The sequence below is a fragment of the Cryptomeria japonica genome, chromosome 9 (genome assembly GCF_030272615.1).
Source record: "Cryptomeria japonica chromosome 9, Sugi_1.0, whole genome shotgun sequence".
Classification (NCBI taxonomy): Eukaryota; Viridiplantae; Streptophyta; class Pinopsida; order Cupressales; family Cupressaceae; genus Cryptomeria; species Cryptomeria japonica.
In genome coordinates, this window is record NC_081413.1 from 95421490 (window position 1) to 95444097 (window position 22608).

The 22608-nt window shown below is 34.4% G+C and overlaps 1 protein-coding gene across 5 annotated transcripts; it reads left to right on the forward strand.

Annotated features, from left to right (window-relative positions):
• The first annotated feature begins 8710 nt into the window (after positions 1-8710).
• Positions 8711-15911, forward strand: LOC131077922 (uncharacterized). Of its 5 annotated transcripts, XM_058015511.2 has the most exons (11): positions 8714-8941; positions 9141-12428; positions 12522-13062; positions 13188-13414; positions 13510-13584; positions 13683-13835; positions 13956-14125; positions 14230-14377; positions 14597-14719; positions 14806-14893; positions 15045-15911. In XM_058015511.2, exons 2-11 carry the CDS (start codon positions 9306-9308, stop codon positions 15251-15253), a joined length of 4857 nt encoding a protein of 1618 aa, XP_057871494.2. In that variant the 5' UTR covers positions 8714-8941; positions 9141-9305; the 3' UTR covers positions 15254-15911. The 5 variants fall into 5 exon arrangements, with proteins under 5 accessions (XP_057871492.2, XP_057871494.2, XP_057871491.2 ...); XM_058015509.2 differs by having other exon boundaries at positions 8711-8941; positions 9141-13062; positions 13956-14119; XM_058015508.2 differs by having other exon boundaries at positions 9141-13062.
• Positions 15912-22608: the final 6697 nt, after the last annotated feature.

Below are 22608 nucleotides of genomic sequence, written 5' to 3' on the forward strand. Positions count from 1 at the left end.
CTTAACATTAACATTTAATCTATTTGTTCCACTGCAAATAATTAATTGTCTTGGAAAAAAGTGTCATTACAGATCCAGTCAGATCATATTCTTTTCCAAAGGGGAATTCTTCTTCTTTTTATTATCCTTTGTCTCTGACTTTATATCCTCCTTTTCTATAGAGAAGATGAGATTTTCTCTTCATCACCATTTTAGAATATCTGATTTGGAATGACAATATCTAACCATTTTCATGCCAAAAGGCTTGTGAGTTATAGATATCCTAAAATTATTGGCATGGTAGGCATGTAGGTTGTGTCATTATTTTGCATCAGATTTGGGATCCTCTAACTCTGCATTGCTATTCTTCATAGGCTCAAAGATATCCACTAGGGATGTCGAAGTCGAAACTTGACCACCCACCATACATGGCACGCAATGGGGGAATTAGGGAGTCCTTGTATTATGTGATCTCTTTCCTCTGCCAGACAAACATGTGGTGGGTTGTCAGAGAGAAGCCATAGAAGTAAAGTTTTTGTATCACAACATGTCCCATGGACCTGCCACACAATAAGGAAAGGAACTATCCATTTGAAAGAAAAAGGGTGAAATGCTGACCACTGTAAAAGGTTTTACAATTAATATTAGAAGAATGAAATGTGAGTCATTTTTTAGGTGTCTATATCTACTACTTCTTACCTTCTCTTTGGTCATGCATATTGTGTAAACTTATTACCTTTATGCATGTATAATGTTTGACATCTTTATTATATTTTATATGTTGTGTTAATCTATCGTATGTATTGATTATGGGTTATTTCTACCCCTTTTGGTGTCTTAGAGGCCTTAACCTTCATGTTTACTTCTGTTAATATGGTAAAATAGAGAGTTGTGTATATCTCTTTAATAATTTTGTTGTTTCTCTATTTAATATTAGGAAGGAAGCAACACATTCTAATCTTGGAACATCACCCTCTTTTAGTTTTTTGAATTATTTCCCTTTTCCCTTGAAAGTTGATAAATTGAGATTAACTATTGGGTCCTTTAGTGTCAAGTTGGTTCAATTACACCTTTGCATCTAGATTAGAGAGGAAGTCATATTTCTTTGGAGATCTGACCTCATTTACTAAGGTAGAACACGCCTTGAGGTCAATTCTATTGTTTCATTATAACTTTGAACCTAATTCAATAGGGTGAAACTTCATGCGACAATAATATCACAATTGAAAAATGAGTGAAATGTTTCCTACACTGGTTTTACACAAGGCTTGTCTAAAGATTTCCTTTTGCACTTGGAGTTACATGAGGCCTAAATTTATGTGACAAGAGTGTTGGCTAATATATTGGCTTGAGAGGGTAACCTTCCTCTTCCTCAACTAGGAAAACTATTATAAAAATTTTAACTTATCTTGAAATGGTAACTCCTTAAAATTTATTAACCCTACTAGAGCATGGGGTTTATATTTTTGTTTGGATGACACTACTAAGGTTACAAGACCTTTATTAAAATGAAATAAAAAGACGCATTTTATTTCAATTTCTAAGGTAACTCAAAAAGTGTGAGGAAAGAACATATGCAAGGCCATTGGGTGATGGAAGTAGAGATGTTACTTTTGATCCTCAATATTGCCTTGTGGCATGGGAGGAGAGCATACACCGACAAGCCACAAATGTAAAGACACGAAAACAAAATAAGATTTTTTTAATTCTCAAAATCATCTTAGGTGTAAGAGAAGAGCATACACAATCTTTTTGCACAAATACAAAAAACATGAATTAAACAAATGTTAATTCCCCTTAAGAAAAAATAAATGTGTGATAAATGTTAGGGAATCAAACTTTGACAAGTGATCATATGATACCCCAATATTATTAGCTTGCAAGATTTGAGACTTGGATGAATGGATCTATAGTTAAAACTATAGAGAAATACCAACATAATAGAAAGGGACAAATGTTGGTGGGTTAAAGAAAAATAAATTTGAAAAATATAAAAAATAGAACAAAAATGCTAAAATAAAAAGTAAAAATGCTTAAAGATCAATCATAAATGCTTCTCCATAGAGAAAAAATATCAATAAAATAATAAAGAGTTAGAAAGGTGGAAACACTAGGAATTTAATAGAAGTTACAAAATAAAAATAGAAATATTGCAATAAACAATCTAAACACTAACCTATAAAAAACAGTTAAGAAATAAAAAATGTCATAGATTTGGTGAAAATGTAAAAAATTTGATGAAAGAATCACATAACAAGACAAAAATATTTATTATCCTGAAAACTAAAATATTTTTAAAATCTAATTTACAAATAATTAGGTAGTGGAAGAAAACCTACACAAGCTAATAAGTTTGAAACCTAAGGGAAAACTATAAACAAAAACAAAAACAAATAAATTTAAAACCTTAGCTAAGAATGCACCTATGTGGTGCTAACTCATATCCAACCCCTACAAAAGCAATAGTTAGCGTGAATAACCCCATAAGAGACATCTTGAGAAAGGAAATCTACACAAATCATGCTAGGAATATCTTACAAGTCAAGTGGAAATGCATTAAACTAGCATGAAAATACCGCTCCTTAAAAAATATAAAAATCTTAAGGAAAAAATATCAAATATTATGTAGGAATTCTTAAGATTTGATATAAACATCAATGAATAGGGTGAAACATTGAATGTCAAGTAGAAAAGCTTAACATTAGAGGGAAATGTTGTTAAATAAGCTAGAAACTTTCTTCTAGAAAATATGTCCAAAAATATGAAAAACCTACAAAAACATGATAAAATGACCTACAAAAAATAAATATCAAATTGGTATAAGGATCCCATCAGATATACTAGAATGTGAGGTAAAATCTAATATATATGAAAGATGCAAACAAAAACAAACTTCTAATTTAAATCTGACTTACACCCTTAATTGAACAAAAATAGCACAAAACAATAGAAGAAACAAGTGCCTCACCCACACAATCCATTTGATTCCTTGGACATGTTCAAGATGAGAGCCAAAGAGAGTTTGGATGGAATTTTGATTGCTCAAGGGAGATTTCCTAATTTGGTAGCATGTACTTGGACTTTCACATGTGGTAAAATATCCTTGAGAAAGATAGTTTTCATATATATTTGGGAATGAATGTAAACATTTGAGATTAAATCTCGGATTGGATTGCTAGGATGAATTAGTATGTGGGGATCTCATCATATATACTAGAATGTGATGCAAAATCTAATATGAAAATATGGAAGATGCAAACAAAGAAAATTACTAATCTAAATCTAACTTACACCTTCAATTGAACAAAAATAACACAAAATAATAGAAGAAACAAGTGTCTTACTCACCCAATTTATTTGATTCCTTGGACATGGTCAAGATGAGAACCAAATAAAGTTTGGATGAGATTTTGGTTTCTCAATAGATATTTCCTAATTTGGTAGCATGTACTTAGACTTTTACTTGTGGTAAAATATCCTTGAGAAAGATAGTTTTCATATTTATATTTGGGAATGAATGTGAACATTTGAGATTAAATCTTGGATTGGATTGCTAGGATGAATTAGCATGTGGGGAGGGGATGAGATTGATTGAAGTGAAAGGATGTGACTAATCTTAGTGATGAAGGGCTTTGATTACCTTAACTTGTAAGGGGATATGAGATGCAAACAAGTGGAGGCCTTGGGCGAATACACGTTGAGGCCTGGGGTGAATTTAAGTGGATGAGAGATATTGAATCATGTAATGGATTACCAAGATTACCTTAACTTGAATGAATGGTCAAGATGCAAAAGATTACCTTTTGAATTTTTGTAGTGAGGTGGAGGATATTTATTGATTTTTAAATGAGATGAAAAGAGAATGTGCATTAGTCTACTTAAAATTAAGTAAGCATTTATATAATTAATTAGTGATGTAAAAATGTTAGTCTAATTAATCAAATAACTATGTAGACATATGATTTTCATAGTTCAAATTAATGTGCATTGTAGACAATGCACAAATAAATATGGTTTATTTAATTAATTATCGAGGAGAAGTCTGTTTAATCAATTAAATAACTAAGATTTATTAAATTAACTATTAGAGGAAAGAAGGATCAATCTATTTAATTAATTACTAAAGAAATGATGTGAGGTCAATGATGAGATTGATGGTGTTAGATTACAATTTATAAGTGAGTTTTAATTGTTTGTAGTTAATTTCAAAGACTTGATTGCAACACAACAATACATTTGGTTTAATGATATTAATGAATTCCAACATTTTAATTCATGCATTTATTTTCATTTAAATCAAAACATCATATATTATTATTATAGAGAACAAAAGTACATACTTCACATTTTTCTTCACTTATTTTGTTATTGCTTTAGAATTGACATTAAGTGTGTCATTTTGTTGTTTAATTCAATGGATTCTAGCAAACAACCTAACTAAACCCAAACAATTCCCTATCCTTTTTCCAATTTAACTCCTATGGTTTAGACCCACTTTCATACCACTTTATGTGGTTGTTGTTTCTTGTGGAATGGGTCAGGAATATTGTATTATATGTATCTCTAACCTTACATATGCAGGGAATAATGTGGAGATGAAGTGTTGATACCCTAGGGTAAGAGATTGAGTGAGGAAAAGCATGAAAATGGAGGCACCTAAGCACACAAGTATACTAGGAGGTCAAAAGTCATAATATGAGCAATTTTATTATATTTGAGTCATTCATAATGTATTAAGGTTATTTGATTCTAGTGAATCATAATATGTAAGGCTAAATGAGCCATTTTTTCCAAAGATATCATATTTGGTCCATCTCAAAGTGTTAAAAGTGTCAATGTAAGGGAGTCATTTATGTCAAAAATGCAAAAAATGTAAAAATTGCAAAGTTGCAACATTGCCAAAAAGTGCAACAAAAGTGTAAAAATGAAATCCATTGGTCATGAGGTGGTTAGAGTAGTTATGAAGGATTTGGAAATGGTTTATAAAACCATGTTTGGTCGAAATCAAGAGAGTAGATCAGTTTGGAGGGGATTTGACAAAGATTATCCATCAAACCCTCAAACTGTCATAAGGTTTTAAGGAATTTGTGATTGCCATAGATCCATGGAGGATCAAATTTGGTGTATTTTTATATGTAGATGTTTTTTAATGATATATTAATGAAATATATTTCATATGATTCCTTTCTTATGTATTTTTATGGAGTATTTGACAAGATATGTTTGTTTTAACAATAACTGTCAAAACCTTGCCAAGGGTTATCAGTTTTTGGGAAAATGTTCATAACTTTTGATTTAACCATTGGATCGGGCTGAAATTTGGAGAGAACTTGTGTAACTCAGTAATATAAATTCTTACCAAAGATATTGTTGTTAGCAATAATATTTACAAAGTTATTGATGACTCTTTGTTACAGTTCATGGTGAAAGGCAGACTGGTGAAGGGAGTAGCAGTCTGGTTACAACATTTGGTGTGGTCACATGAGGAATAATAATTTAAAAAAGGTTATATGTGTTGGAAAGGTCTCTGAATCTTCTTTTCAGTGCTTTTTTTCTTACTTAATTTGGTTAAGAATTGAATATTATGTGATTATTTTGATGAAAACAGTTTTTAAGGGATGAAACCCTAAACTAGGGTATTCCATGGCAAATAAGAATTTGTTCTCTCATGTTATGGTGAATTTTATGATCTGAAATATTGAATGAAGGTCTGTAGGGATGTGATATAACCTTTGAAATTGGTTTGGAGTTGAGAAGAGTGGTTGAACTTTTTATATGCCTCTTGATTCAAGTTTAAAGTCTACCCTTGAATGAAGGTTTTATGGTTTGTGATAGATGCTCTGCATCACAACCTAACTAAACCCAAACAATTCCCTATCCTTTTTCCAATTTAACTCCTATGGTTTAGACCCACTTAAGTTCTTACTTGTTTCCTCATCCAAGTCATAATCATAGGTGTTGTTTTATCCCCTTAACATAATTGTATACACGATTGAATCCACTTTATTAAAATTCCATTTTCACATTCTCCAAGTCAACTCCCGTTCAAAAATGGATCATTGCATATTCATTTGAACACAAAAACTTTAAAAATTGGTATCTAAGTATTAATATTCAAAGACAAGTCATATGGAAATTATTTAAGGTTATAGCATCATCAGATGTCATTATTTGAACAAGCGTTCAAGCAGTTATAATATTACATCACAACATTTTGCATTAGGGCATAGTGATTTTTCTTTAAGCATCTTGTATTCCGCATGTCTTCAAATCTTCTCGTACACATTCTGAAAAAATAACAAGGGGGTTGACTAAGGTACTAGGACATACTATATTTGAATCCTAACATAGTAGACTCATACAAATGTTCTTTAACATAGACTTGATCTCATTTAAGATATCACGAGATAGGTAAATGTTTCAAAGACAAGTAACCAACAAAAATATAATTACATTACATATAACCAAATTACACAACTCATAAACAAAATCACACAAAATCATATTGAATTGCAATGTAGACTTAACAAACTCATCTACTACATAAATGACACTTTAAATTTACTTTCATAATTTAAATTTTTTTACTTAATTCCAATCAATAAACCACCTACCACTATGACAAAAGGTACATAATTTCTTAACCACTATTTATTTTACTACCTATTTAATTAATCATAGTACTTACTCAACTCAATTACATTCAAATTTTTTAATTAATCTTTATCTCCAAAAACCTTTTGCCTTTTTTCTTTTAAAGAAAAGGGTTCATTTTCTCATACACTTAAAAAAAACAAATAAATCCAGACCGTAGCAAATAATAAACATTTGATATAGAATTGTCTCTTACTTCGTCCTCAAGTTAATTTGAAGAAAGTCAAAATTGAATTAAAAAGGAAGGCTCATACATCAAGATAGCATCTAATTCTAGAAAATACCACACACGTTAAAAATAAAGCATTTGCAGGCCACCGGAACCATTAGTAAGAATTTAATTATGATTTTAAAAAAATATATAATTAGAGGGACACTATTTATTTATGAATTAAAAATAGTAATAATTTATAATTCTAGTTTATGACATCATTTGCTAAATGATGCTTTCCTTGGTTGTTTTCAAGTACCCATTCCACCACTTATAATTGAAAAGGGATGATAAATAAATAATTCAAGCAATAATGTCTAGATTATAGAGTAAATATATTATTGAAATAAATGTGCAAAATAAGGATATTTCATTTAAATTTGATGTTGATTTTATTGTGATGTAGTGTTAATTGATTTGTTATTGTGTTTGAAAAGTAAGACCTTTGGGATTATTATTTGTAGATTGAAAAAAATATTGTTTGATATTTGATTATTTTTCTTGTATTTGTAAATTGATTTTTGTCTTTATGAATGTCAATTGAACAAATATTGTTTGATCTTTTGATTTGTTTTTGTATTTGTAAAATTGATTTTTGTCTTTATGAATGTGAATTAAACAAATTGGAATTATGTTGAAATGGATGTTAAATTTTTTTCTTACTTTAATATTTCAAATTTAAATTTGAAAGTTAGTATCAATAGACAATTGAATTTTTTTCTAGGTTAGGATTGTTTTTGATTAGAAAGGAGTCAAAACCAGGGGCTCCAAGAGAAACAGACAAACCATTACCAACAACTATATTGAAGACATCTTAAATAGTCATGCAATATGTTTAAAATGAAAATGTTCTCAATATTCAACACTATTCAAATAGATCTTTCTCAAACTTCAATGGAGCACGAGGTATTAACAAAAATATTTAGAGTCTACATACAAAAATAATAAAAAATTAAAACTAAAATCATAAAATAGCTATTAAGTGAATATAATAAAATAAAATAAATTTTAATATACTAACTATAAAATAATTCTCAAGTTAATATAATGACTATTTTTTAACATAAACATCTCATATAAAGGTAAAATATAATTGAAATTATTAAATAAATATTTGAAATTATTAAATAAATATTAAAAATGACATTCATATGAAAAATAAAAAATAATTGATAAAGTAAAATACTTAAATAATATTTTTTATATTTATTGTCTTATTATTGAAAAGTAAAATAACTCTTTCATAAAACATAAAATAAACAATGTGAAAAAAACTTTTAATTTTTTTTTTAATTTTTATTTCAATTATATTTGCGGCAAATGGAATGCATACCCTTCAGTCCTTGGCTCTTAGTCCATTTAAAATAACCCTTTCAATAAAAAAAAAAAGGAAAGAAAGAAAAATGTAAGTAAAAGATACAATTAATATAATTCCTCCATAATTATTTTTGTGTATTGATTCTATAATTTTTTTAATAGATTTTGTTAACATGCTCATATCTCCCAAGCTTACTATGATTACCTTCTTGACAAAATTATTTAAACAAGATTACCTAAACTTATTCAAAAATTTGAATTTGAAAATTTAAGAATTAAATCTTTATCTACATATTAAAATATTTTTTAATATAAAAATAACCCAAAATAATAACCAAATAAAAAAATTCACATTAAAACAAAATTAATTAGAAAATTCTACACAAAAACATATTATTTAACACACTAATCATTATAATGGGAACAAAGTTATATTGGACTAGAGGTAGGTTTAGATTAAAAGAAAGCGAAGAATTGCAGGGTATGCACCATTGATTTTTCCAATCCTCAACCACCAATTTTCAATCGTAGAAGGCTTCACAAATCTGGAAAAAGATGTCAATTCGCTTTCGGAAACGGCAAACTAATATATAACTTATGCTTGTTGGGCCCGCCACGTTGTCCTACGTCAGCCTTCTTTCTTTCAAGATAAAATTTTTGGTAGAACTCCCTCAGACAGCCTGATGCATCTTCGCGACAGTGGAGAACTACAACGACAAGAGAAAACGTTTCAGTGAAAAAGTCTTTCAGAAATCTGTTCTTCTCCGAAGATTACAACAGGTGAGCGAAAAATCTCTTGAATAATCAAACCCACAATGTGGAACTGTGCTTACCAATAAGATTTCTAGCAGATGATTTATGTTGTTGAGGTTTTGAAGCACTGAATCTGTGGCGAAGATCATGTTGAATGTGTCATGGCTTACCTTTTGCATGATGCTTTTCTAAATTAAATTTTATTTTTTGAAATCGTATTGCCCAGGTTGTAAGCAAAGCCTCTTTTATCATGTGGGTTTGTGTTAGTCGTCACTGATTTTTGAGAACCTCTCAGCCCAGTTGCCAGCTTTCAAAATTTCTACCCTAATTCTCATGAATAAGGATTCTCAGAAGGGTTTGGATGGATTAATTAATTTTTGTATAATAGGCGATGGAGGAAAAATCAATAGGCTTAGGTATAGGACCAGATGTGCCTGTTTATAATAAAGCCCCATTTAAAGAGGGCATCTATTCCATACCCATGGCTGGGGATCCGGCCTTTCCTCCTCAAGATATGGGTTCTTCCATGGGTAACAGCTCTAGGTTTAACGAAAGCCAAAGGTATCGCCCTGTGGATCTTAGTGTTAGGACTGGGGAAGAGTTTGCCATGGCGTTTTCTCCCTTGAGTGGTGGTGGCTGGACTGAGAATAATCCTGGTGGGTATTGGATGTTTGGTGGGAGGAAAAGCCAGATTCCTGAGGGTGAGGGGACTCATGGTTATGCTTATGAGGGGGGAATGATGGGCATGGGTGGGCAAATGATATCGGGGAATAATATATCTGATGTGGCAGAGAGAGGCAATTTTACTGCAGAGTATGGGGGAGATTATCATGGGGTAAATAATGAGAACCCCAGGGCAGCACAGGGTTTTGGTTTGGGGGTTGATGACGAATTCCCGTTTGATGATGGCTCTGTACCCCAATCAGAATTTCTTCATCGTTCAGCCTCAGCCGCAACAGATGATGCCGGTGGGTCTCAGAAGGTGAAGTTCATGTGTAGTTTTGGGGGCAAAATTTTGCCCAGGCCAAGCGATGGTGCTTTAAGATATGTAGGTGGTGAGACTCGAATTGTCACTGTCGGTAGGGGTATTGGATATTCAGAGCTCATGCAGAAGATGGTGGAGGTGTGTGGTCTGGTTGTGTTACTTAAGTATCAATTGCCCAATGAGGATCTTGATGCTCTGGTTTCTGTTTCTTGTGATGAGGATATCGAGAATATGATGGATGAGTATGAGAGGCTTCTAGAAGGTTCAGGCGAAGGATCACCCAGGCTCAGACTGTTTCTTTTCACTGCATCTGATTCTGATCTAGCCCATCTTGCTTCAATGAACGATCACAAATTATCCAAGCAGCGTTATGTAGATGCTGTCAATGGGATAACAGAGATAGGCTTCAGGAAAAATGAGGACAGTTTGGCAAGTGCATCTTCACAAAATTTGGAGAATTTGATTGGTCTGGATTCTGGGAATAATTTGAACTCGATGTTGCCAGATCAGGGAGTTGCGTCAGGTCCATTGCCCATCAAAATAATGCCCCAGGATGTTGTGAATTCAGGTCCTCTACCAACTAGCTCACCAGTTTCTTCTAAGCAAGGTACTTCTAAAGTCCCTATCCTAACGCCATCAACTTCATCTTCATCTGTGTTGTCCTCGGTGCCCACTCATCCCAACCAGTCTGGATTAGGAGATAGTTCTGGACTTTTTATCCCAGAACAACAAGGAAATGTTGCTGGTCATTCATACTCTGTATTCCAACAACTAGACAGAGGGGCTGGTTATCATGATACAGATTACAGGAGACCTGTGCCATCTGTTACCACCTTTCAGAGTGATCCTCAGATTAAAGCCGCTGGGTCTAGGAGAGAGTGGCAGCAAGAGAACTTTGATGTTTCCCAGTCCATGTTGGATACTAGATCAGATACACTGCTGCCTCCTCTGGATCCACACCCTACTGTTGCACAGCATCCAACACCATCTACATATTGGCAACATCATGTAGATTCATATCCACAAAATTTCAGATACATTCAACAGGCCAATGTTGAGGGTGGACCTGCTCGGCAGCTATTTCAGCAGCATTCTCTTCAGGAGGCTCACCAGAACAACCCTTGGCAAGTAATGCATGATGGGAGAGTATACATGAATGCTGCACAAGAACAGCAACAGCAGCAGAGTGATTTGTTTGGAGGTTCTTATTCTGACAAACCTGCTTCTGCTCATATCCAAGCTCATATGGCTTCTACTACAGGCAGCCTGCAGCCAATTTCTGGTTCTCAATCATCACACCTTATTGGACATCAAAATTCATTAGGACAACAGCATTTACAGATGCACCGCCCTCCAAATGTTAAGCTTATGGAACAACCGTCATATGGACCAAGGTTGCATTATTATGACCATAACAGCAGAGCTGTTCATCCCATGTCGCTTCCTTCTCAGTATCAAAGGCAAGGATATGAGCAATTTGCTCGACAGCAGGATCTGTGCCAGGATCATCTGTTCCATTCTGAAGAAAACATTATGCCACAGCATATAGTGCCTACTGTGCACTCTGATGGTGCTTTACAGAATCTAGTTACCAAGCCAGTTCATGCCATGTACGAAGGGATATCTCAGGGTCATCACACCAATGGGTCAGTAAGGCAACCACCTTCAAATGTTAGAGAAAATTTCGTGCAAGAAAGTGTCATTTCTGCTGGAGATCATCAAGATATGACTGACAGAAGGCGCCTTCAGCCGATGATTTCTCGACAACAAGGTTATACAATTCCTCATGGTGGAATGGAGTATGTGGTGAAACAGTCATCTTCTCCATATATTCACGAGAGACAAGATGAAGGTAATTATGTTCTACAGCACAGAATGCAAGAACCAGACTTTGATGCTGCTTCATCAGGGAGAATGGCAAAATCTGAAGCCAAACAAGACGAGAATGGCACTGATTTATCAGGAAGGCATCTCACAGAACCCGGCACAACTTCCAGTGGAATTTTTCTTCCAGAGGACCCATATGGTTTGTCCCGTTCAGGTTTGGGTGATTCTCGTCACACTTATCAACAAAGTGATAATTTTGGATCTTTTGAACCAACTTCATATCAGTTCAAACAGGCTCCTACTGCGGGGGATATGAAAGCTGTGGGCATTCTTCCAGACCCGGTGCAAGCAACAAGGAGAACTGCAATAATGAATGAAGTTGCAGTACCAAGTTCTGGAATCAATATTCAGGAAGTAAGAGTAGTAAATCCTTTGCAAGAGTCCATGCTGGTTGATCAGTTGCCAAGTACCAGTTCTTTGTTACCTGGTGTTGATCAATCAATCGAGCAGAGACTTAGAGATGTTAATTTGAGTTCTTACTTGCCTAATACTGAAGGTGAACCCTCTATCTCTTCTGAGACGACTTCAATGTGGTGGAATGGGAACGGAGGTGATGATTGTGTTAAAGTGGATATGTTGCATAATGTCCATAAACAATCAGTGGAGCTAGGGGAAGTCAAGCTGCAGGATGGTTCACCTTTGGTAAGTAAAAGTGAAATAAGTGAGCCTGGTGATATTTCTGTCTCTGCTGTGCATAATGAAAGTTCCAGTAATTTAATTTGTATGGCTGAACAGCCTCAGGAGCAATTACTTGGTGAGATGGCAACTGCTGATGCTAGTGGGCATCTGTCTTTCACGCTTCCAGATGACATTTCAAATGCTAGGTCTTCCAATAAAAACAAAGAATTTTTTTCTAACTCTGAGCCCATAACATTGCCAGAGAGTTCACAATATGGAATACAAGTTCCAGCAAAGGAGATAGTTGATGATGATAGTGGACATGCAGTAAGGGATATCCATTCAAATAGAAGCTCCTTTGATCGAGTCAAGGATGGAGATGTGACATCACCAGTTGGGAAAAGTGAATATGATTCAACGATGGACCTCCTGAAAGATGTTTCTGCTTCATATGTGGGAACTGGCAAGGTAACGGAACCCTCTTCTTGCACAAAGACCATTTCTTCTAGCAATTTGTCTCCTATAAGCAACAATTCTGTTTCAACTAGCTTTCTGGTACAAGACAAGGTAACCTATCGGGAAGAGGTCTCTGTTAAGGATGGATTTGGTTTAGGTCTGTCTTCACAAGCCTTGCCTTTGTCAGATATCAAAGTAGAAGGTACTAAAACAGATCTCTCATATAGTGTACTTTTTTGCACCTCTTGAGATTTGAATACTTGTTTGAAGTCCTATTGTAAATGTTGTAGAACACAATATCTATTTTAACCTTTTTGAGATCATAAGCTATTGCAGATAAACATGGAGAAGGAGAGGGGCAGAATGCTTTCAAGGATCTACCCGATCTACCCGCTGCATCCGTTCAGCTGCCACTTTGTAATGCTCCAACCCTGTCAATGCATGAATGGGATCAAGCCACTGAAGGTGGAAATGTACAGGGAAATACTTCTCAGAGAGACCCGTTAAAAGGGGCAGAAGATGAAATGGTCACCATCTCAGATTCAATAACAGAGGTATCAGCAAGTTTGTTACTGTTGTTTCCTGCTAATACTTTTTTTGCAATTAGAAGCAGCATGAACCTTGTTCTTATTAACTTCGACATATGCAGGATCATATAGCTATAGAATCAGGCATGGATGAACCAGATATAGTTATCAAAGAAGCTATTAATCTTGGCTTGCAGGTTCGATGATATTTTATATTCTTATGAGTTCTGATCCAATTCTATGAGTGTTTGCTATATTTTGGTCCTAATTCTGAGAATTTCAATCTTTTAATTAGACAATAAAATATGCCGACCTTGAAGAATTGCGGGAGCTTGGTTCTGGCACTTTTGGAACAGTATATCATGGCAAATGGAGGGGAACAGATGTGGCAATCAAACGGATAAAGAATAGCTGCTTCATGGGAAAACCATCTGAGCAAGAGCGTTTGGTAAGAACCCTCAAGCAAAACTATTTTTTTAGCTCAGGGCAGTTCTATTGTCTGTGTTTAACCATTACAATGTGCAGATTTTAAGGGTATGGCTAAATGGGCTGTTTTTTTAATTCTCAGAGGGCTGATTTCTGGAGGGAAGCTCACATGCTTGCACAATTGCATCATCCAAATGTTGTTGCTTTCTATGGTGTTGTACCAGATGGACCGGGGGGAACATTGGCAACAGTTACAGAGTACATGGTGAATGGCTCACTCAAACAGGTCTTGCAAAGGAAGGATAGGTACAGGTCTGATATGTGTTCCTCGGACAGCTTAACCCTCCACTTCCAAACAGCATGAACTGGATCTCTTACATGACATAATATGCTAATACATATTACTTTTTTTATAGGGGAATTGATCTGCGAAAGCGACTAATAATTTCCATGGATGCTGCGTTTGGAATGGAATATTTACATGGCAAGAATATTGTGCACTTTGACCTGAAATGCGAGAACCTGTTGGTAAACATGAGAGATCCTCAACGTCCTATATGCAAGGTAAAAATGGTTGCTGTTTGAGGACTGGCTACAGTGTGCTTTCACCTGCAATGTGCACGTTTCCTTTGGAAAATAATCTATCAGGCGGCATCTAATTGAATAATTTCAAGCTAACCAAATTAAGTTTTTGTTTTTGTTTTGTCGCATTGGATAGGACCATACTCCAATGTTGGTTGATGACCATAAAAATAATCCTGTACTTTATACCATTTTCTGCAGGTTGGTGATTTAGGGCTTTCGAAAATCAAACATCAGACCTTAGTTTCTGGTGGTGTACGGGGAACCCTTCCATGGATGGCTCCTGAGTTATTGAATGGCAGCAGCAATATGGTTTCTGAAAAGGTAGAAATGACCAAATGCTTCTCTCCAGTTGTATGAGATCACAGTAAATTTCTTCACGCCTAATAGTCTGAATTTTTGTGTTGTAGGTGGATGTATTTTCATTTGGAATAGTAATGTGGGAGCTGCTTACTGGAGAGGAGCCTTATGCTAATATGCATTATGGAGCAATCATTGGTATGTTATCCATTTTAGTTCATTATAGTGATTACCCCTGGTTCAGAAAGCTTCATGAGCTCTATTTATTGAATATAGATGGATTTTGGTGGAGGCATTTAACAATTATATTGACGGTTCAGAACAATATGCTACTATTGTGATTTTGCAGGAGGTATAGTCAACAATACACTGCGTCCACCTATTCCAGGTTCATGTGATCCTGCATGGAGGTCACTTATGGAGCGTTGTTGGTCAGCTGACCCTTCTGCAAGACCTAATTTTACAGAGATAACTAGTGGATTGAGGTCAATGGCAACCTCCCTTCGTTCCAAAGGACAGGGTCATCAAGCTCACGTTCCAGTACATCCACAAAATTAGGCTTATAAAGTGTCTCAGCATATCTAAATTTGAAGGTTTTGTCACTGGGCATGTTCTTCATGCTTTTTTCAATGGTTTTATGTTGACTGTAAATGTTGTTCTGATCAGGATGTGATTCAACATCCCAACACAGTTGCCATTCCTTATACTGTAGAGAGAGCATGGCATTACTTGCTAGAGTATAAGTGCATGGAAGAACCTGCACTGATAAGCCCTCCTTTTAACAGATTGATTTTAGTGTGACATGTTACCTCTGTTTTGAAATGTCACTGGTTTAGGATACCAAGAGAACTTTATATTACAATAATTTGGGTGAATATTTGCAGTGGTATGGTAGCCGTATCTAATAGTTGCATGTTTATGTTGCCATTCTCATGAATTCGAGCATGTCCAAGAGTTAGCTTTTCATGGAGCATGATTGTGTGATGTGGACCAAAGTTCAGACAGGACTGCAAATGAAGAAAAAAGAAATTGCATTTTGAGTTTGAAGAATAGACAGATTTTTTATGTATTCAATTCCTTGTATCTTGGCCTTGATGCCTGCTGTTGGGCAGAGAAATGATGAGATACAAAGAACTCGGGTTGCTTTTAAAGTTGAAAAAGCGTCAACATTTGTGAACTGGCATGCTAATAAGATATAGATTATATTTTTAAATTATATAGTTCAACAATGAGTACATACATATTCCGAATATGTGAAGTGCATTTTCTTCCTTTAAAACATGATAATCAGATCTAAATGTTTATGAAGAGCACTGTTTTTTTTGATGGTGGCATCTCCTTTTAGGGCATTACTAAGTTGAAACTATGTTAGAATTGTTTTTTTGAATTGAGCTTTACTAACAAAGAAGATAATATAAAACAACATTATTTTTGTTTGTCATATTGAACGCTTAAATCTAATATTTATTTGCAGGCAGACACTGAGCATCACCGACTACAGTGTTTCTGAGCAAGAAAGATTTCTGGGGCTTATTGATTATTTTTTTATCAGAAAACAAAAAAAACTCGAAAAATAACTGTGTGCTGGTGGGATACATAATTTTTTTCTTTTTAAGGCTTGTACTATGTATTTTAAATCGTATTTTGAGTTCGTCATTTTAGATTCTTGTAGGAACAGTGCAGAAGGTATTTATTTCATGATTCGTTTCATCTGATAGTATGAATCAACACAACGACCAATCAAATTCTTACCAAGATTACTTTGACCCGATTCAAGAAATTGAAGATTGAAATTTGGAACTGCAGTTGGAGCTGTCATATGAAATATAAGCTATCTACTACTAAAAGTTAAATCTTTACAAAAATTTCGAGTCAATATTATATAAAGGAATATTGTTTTCTTCAGAGAAATTCATCAGAGAAATTCATTGAACGTTTTGTTATGAGTCTGAGCTGAAACTTAACATTCAAAGGGAAAAATGTTCTGACTAAAAAATGTTGTTGTTACTACTAAGCAAGCTCCAAAGTTATACTAACTAGCATTTGCGTTAGAATCTGTAAAAGAGATGAAAAGTTAGAAATTAGTGTAGGAAATAGGAACCATAAAAATGTACATACAAATGATCTTGGATCAAAACATTACAAAGTTAAAATCCCAACGGTTGAGTACAGAGGCAAAAGAGTGATATGAGAGTTCACCAAGTATAAAACATTACAAAGTTAAAATCCAAAGGGTTGAGTACAAATTGTCCAGAGGCAAAAGAGTGATATGAGAGTTCAGTAAGTATAAATGACACGAATGAAAATACAAGGAAGGAGGGTGAGTATGTATAGACTATGTGAAAGATAAGAGGTGACCAATATAACTAATAAAGTGCCACAAGAAAAATTCTCATGGCAAATGCAAGTGATCCACTCTATGCGCATTAATACTCATTTCATTAACCTACACAAGTTTAATTAAATGTTAGCAAAAATTTAAATAATAGGACAACAAAATTTAATAAGAAAATATAATTTTACATTGACATTCGCTTTTAGTATAATTTAAGTAGTTGAAAAGATAGGATTTGATAAATCAAGTTTATTGAGGCATCTATAAACATAGATGTAAGGAAGCCCATGAAGAAAAGAGAGAATAGCTCTTGAACCCCTCATCAAAATAGATAGAGAAAAGACCTCCCATAGAGTAGAGAAAGGAAGGACTAATTCCCCTAAAAAAAATGAAGATTTTTGCAACCCCAACAAAGCTCATAGATGCTTTATGAGAGGTTTTGTGAAAATCTTGACAATTTTCTCGAAAGTTGGGCAATAATATAGATCAATTACCTCTTCATGGATAAATGAAATGCATGCGAACTTCTATACATTTGATGTACTAATGATATATTGGATTCCATGAAATTTGCATGGTATTTTAGTTGTCACAACATATGGTTGATGGTCATTTGAACTAGATACAAAACTCATTGAGAATAAGTTGAATCCAAATCTACCCTCGATGGTAGGATAAACAAATCTCCAATATTCAACCTTATTAAAAGATAGAGCAATAGTAGATTGCTACTTGCTTGATAGACAAATAGGACTTGCACAAAGAGAGAAGTTGCAACTGGAAGTTAACTTGCGATATTGAGGTCCTCTTGCCCAATTTGAAAAAGATGTAGCCCACTAAATTGATATAATTGTCTTCTACACAATGAATCCCAAAATTATAAGTACCTTGAATGTAATAGATAATTTGCTTGGCTACCTTCTTATGTAGCTCATAGGGCTCATACAAAATTGAGAGACCATGACCACATCATATTAAATATCAAGTTTCTATGAGGTAAATAAATAAGGCTCCTATTATGGTGTTGATACAACGTACTACCAACCAAAGGTGAAGAATATCAAGCCTCCATGTTTGACTCTAGAAAGAAGTGAGTCAAAGCAGGCTTGCAATTAACCATGTGAAACTGTGAGAGAATACCTAGAACATATTGGACTATGCAATGGTGATGCTAGAAACAATTTGAGATATCTCAACCTTGAGAAAATAATGCAACAAGCCCAAGTCAATCATAAAAAAATGGTCACGAAGATGAGTCTTCACTGCCACAATGAATGGAGAACTCCTCATTATCAATATTTTATCAGCATAGAGAGATAGAAAGAGAGGAGAATCGCCTTGTAGAATGTCAATGTTTAGATTCAAATGACAACAAGAGAACCAAAGTGTGAGAAAGAAAGAATCCAACTTGACATACCAAGCTTGAGGGCCCTATTTTAAGGCATGATAGATTTCTTAAATCTACAAACCAGTGAAGACTCTTGTAGAAACTGATGCACTGCAAAAAGGATGTTAGTAACACACAAGACAAACAAATCAAAAGTTAGTGTTAGTAGTATCAATCAAAAACGAAATATGAAGGAAACTACCATCCTAAGCATGCATATCAAGAGAGATATCAAACACATTAAAGAAAGCATACACAAACGGAGAAATGATACAAAACACTCCCAAATGCTCTCGAATATGCTCATAGCTGCTCCTCCCTTGTTCCTCTCCTCTCCAAGTTCCACATGAGTGTAGCCCTCAACTTTTTGCACTACTATGGAAGCTTTATGGAGATTCAAGATTTATGAAAATGATTAAAAAGATTATGCAAATGCAAGCAAACTAGATATGAGAAAACATCTAATTAAGCTATATTGATTTTAACCAAAATAACAATGTAAATTAGATGGCTCCTAAAATGCTCTCTTAAATTTCACTATAGATTAGATGCATACAAGACTTCTGGATTTGGATTATGAAGGAATGGGCTCTATTTATAGGAAAAATAGAGAAATGGATGGTTGAGATTGAGTAATCTCAACAAGGGTCAGGATTGATGGGTTTATGATCCATGTGAAGGCTTTCAACCCAATCTAAGAATGACAAATGTCAACATGAGATGGCTTGAGAGGAGAGGGAAGAAGCATTAAATGCTTGAGATGACATGAAGGTTAGCTTAGGAGGTAAGGTTAGGCTTGAGTTGAATGAATAAAACAATTATCTAATGAATAATTCCTTTATCCAATGGATAAACTCTTGTGCAAGAGTTAGTGGGGATAACCATGGTCAAAGCAATAAATGCTTGAAGAGACCCATGAGTCAAATGAGGGTTGAGTTAGAGGGAAAGTCTCTAACCATGTGGTAATGAATACTAAGAGAGGGGGGGGGGGTGTGAATTAGTATGCCAAAAATTACTGTACTTAAACACTTTACTAATCTAACAATAAACAGGTAAAACAATTTAGCAAACAAACCGGTTAGCACACATGCAAACCAAATAACAAATAATGCATTCACCCATAGAAGCACAATCACCATAACACAAGGGATTTTGACGTGGAAACCCAAATGGGAAAAACCACGGTGAGATGAAACTCACAAGTAACTATCTGCATAATAGGAACCAGACCGGTTAAGGTCATACAATGTTCTTTACCATAACAGATCCTGTTAGGAATCTCAATCTCTATTAGGAGATAAGTCTGATTAAAGACTACCTTGCTAGAGGATTTTAGATCCACAGATGTGAACCACCTTGTTAGAAGATTTACAAAAGGCTTTTTGGGCCTACCTGGTTAAGGGCTTCAGACTTGTCGAAGATGTGAGTAATCAACAAGTGAGTGATCTAGCAAATAGCACATATTGCTTGGTTAGATCCTTGATAGCTCGTTCCAAATGCATTGCAACATTACTTCAGTCTTCAACACATTCACACTCTACCTTCTTTCACAGACCTGAACTTCTCTTCTATATTCACACTTACAAAAACTCATCAACCACCTTAAACCCTAGCAACACACTAAAACCCTAGACATGATGTCCTTATAAAGGAATCTGATTTCATGTCGGTCCAATAGGATTACAATACAATTTCCTAGGTTCAATTCATCTGGACACTTTTGGTAACACGACACAAGTGCACCGCCAAAGTGTCGGTACTGCCAAACAATCAGTGGATGGTAACTCATCACAAAATGCCGGTTGGTAACTCATCACAGAGTATTACTAGTTTAAACAAAATACCGGTTTAAGCAAAATACTGGTTGCCGGTTTGACAAAATGAAGACTGGGAAATACGAGTTGTGCCGCTTCATTCCTTCGTACCGCTTGAGATCCTCAAACCGCTTGGGGTCTTCATACCGCTTGAGACCGGTAAACATCGAGTCTAAAGACTATAATACATCATACCAGTTGGAACAAATACCGGTTGAGCTTTAACTCATACATACAAAAAGTGATCTCAAATCAAGTGTGTGTCCATCAATGACAATCACAACATCAATCATAAAAAATGCCAACATGTGGGTGAGTTGAGTTTAACCATTAGTGGTCATGTAAGAGCTATAAATGGTTATGTAAGAACCATTAATGGTTTGGAAGACTTTAAGGGTTAGCTTGTTGGAGACATAAAGCATTTAATGCTTTTCAAAGACTTTGGAGGCTTTGAGAAGTGACTTCAAGTTGCTTAGGAATGTGACAATAATTAGGGGATGGGTTTAGGCTAATTAAGAATGGTTTAGAAGAATCTAGAATGGGTTTAGGATGCAAGTGGGTTTGGTGGGTGAGGGAAAATAAGATTTTAATTAAAATAAAATTTATTATTTCAACAAAATAGGTGCAACTTGCATTGTAGGAAAATGCAAGTGGGGGGTAGTTTAGGGATTTAAATAAATGTTTTATTATTTATTTAAAAGAGGAAATGGGGTTAAATTAAATAAATACGTTTTATTCATTTAATTGATTTTAAGTGTGGCTTAGTGAATTAATTTAAATAAATTGAATAATTTATTTAATTAATAGGAGAAGAGTTTGAGGATGAATTAATCAAATATTAATTTAATTAACTGATTATTGATGGTTAAATAATCAAATAAATAGTAAATATTCTTTTAATTAAGTGGACAAATTTATGTGACTACATAAATCTTTGTGGCTACTCCATGCATATCTCCTCAATGAAGAAATGCATTCTTCACATCCATTTGGTAAATCTCCTAGCAATGTGCTATAATAATAGCAAATGTGAGTCTAATGGAGTTCACCTTTGCAAGAGGTGAAAATATATGTTAGTAATCAATATTAGGAACACACCCAGTTATGGTTTATACTTATCCACTAATCCATATTTTTTGAATTTTGTTTGATAAATCTACTTACATTGGACAAAGATCCTTCCCTTAAGAAGGGGGAATGCATCTCAATTGTGGTTCCTAATCAGGTAAGTACACTCCTCTTGGATATAAATATCTCACTTGAGAATGTTAGATGCTTCTTGAAAAAACTATGGATTGAAGGTCATAGTAATGAAGGCATGTAGAGGCCCCTAAAATTGTAAATGTGTTCACCTAGCGTCTAATGGATCCCCAACCAATTGCTTGAAACATGTAGTGTTTGATGAGCCTAAAGTGGACTTGAAGTCAAAGAATCATGAGGAAAATTATAAACCATTGAATGATGACTATGAGAGGAAGAAGACAAAACATCATCATCACACTTAAAATCTTAAGTGGAGGAAGAAAAATCAACACCAAGAATATGCCTAGATGGATCTAAATCTTTTGAGGAATTATTATCTAGCCCAAGTGACTCTAATGTGAATGGAAGAGGATAAGGCATATATGTGGTCATATTAGAGCCCAAAGAGATATCTTTAAATCAAACACTCCTCTCAATAGTCAACTCATGTGTACCAAGGTGGAGCAATTGATAACCCTTAACACCATCTATATAAACTACAACTATGTAAGATCTACTCTATGGATCCACGAACTTACATTTCTCTACAAAAATGTGGGCCCATGTGGGAGATCCATTTGATCTAAAGTGTAAGGTTCTTAATTATTGATTTTCAACCACTCTAAGCTTCAAAAGGAGTAACTCCCTTTAAGGATCAACGAGGAACGAAGTCTTGGATACACGCAACAAAATTTATGGCATTTGCCCAATACTATAGTTAAGAAAATTGAAGTGTATCATGTAGTTTCCCTTTTCCTTCAAAAAACTGCTCTTTAATTTTGCCACATCATTTGATGAGGATCACATGGAATTGCATAATTCAACTATATCCTCTTTGTAATATAAAACTACTCAAAATGATAGTTGACACACTGCCACTATTTCTATACAAAATTATAGTGGCTTTCCCTAAGTCATGATTAATTTTTTTTTTGAAGTTCTAGAAGTGCTCAAAGTTCTCAAAGTTCTATCTAAGAAAGTGCACTCAAGTATATTAAGAAAAGTCTTTAATGAATGTCAAAACATATATGTCTCTATTGAAGGAAGGATGTAGAAATGAACTAGCCAAATCACTATAAGCTTACTCTAGTATCTATGAAGCTCTCCATGTCTTTCCTTTGTCACTTTAGATATT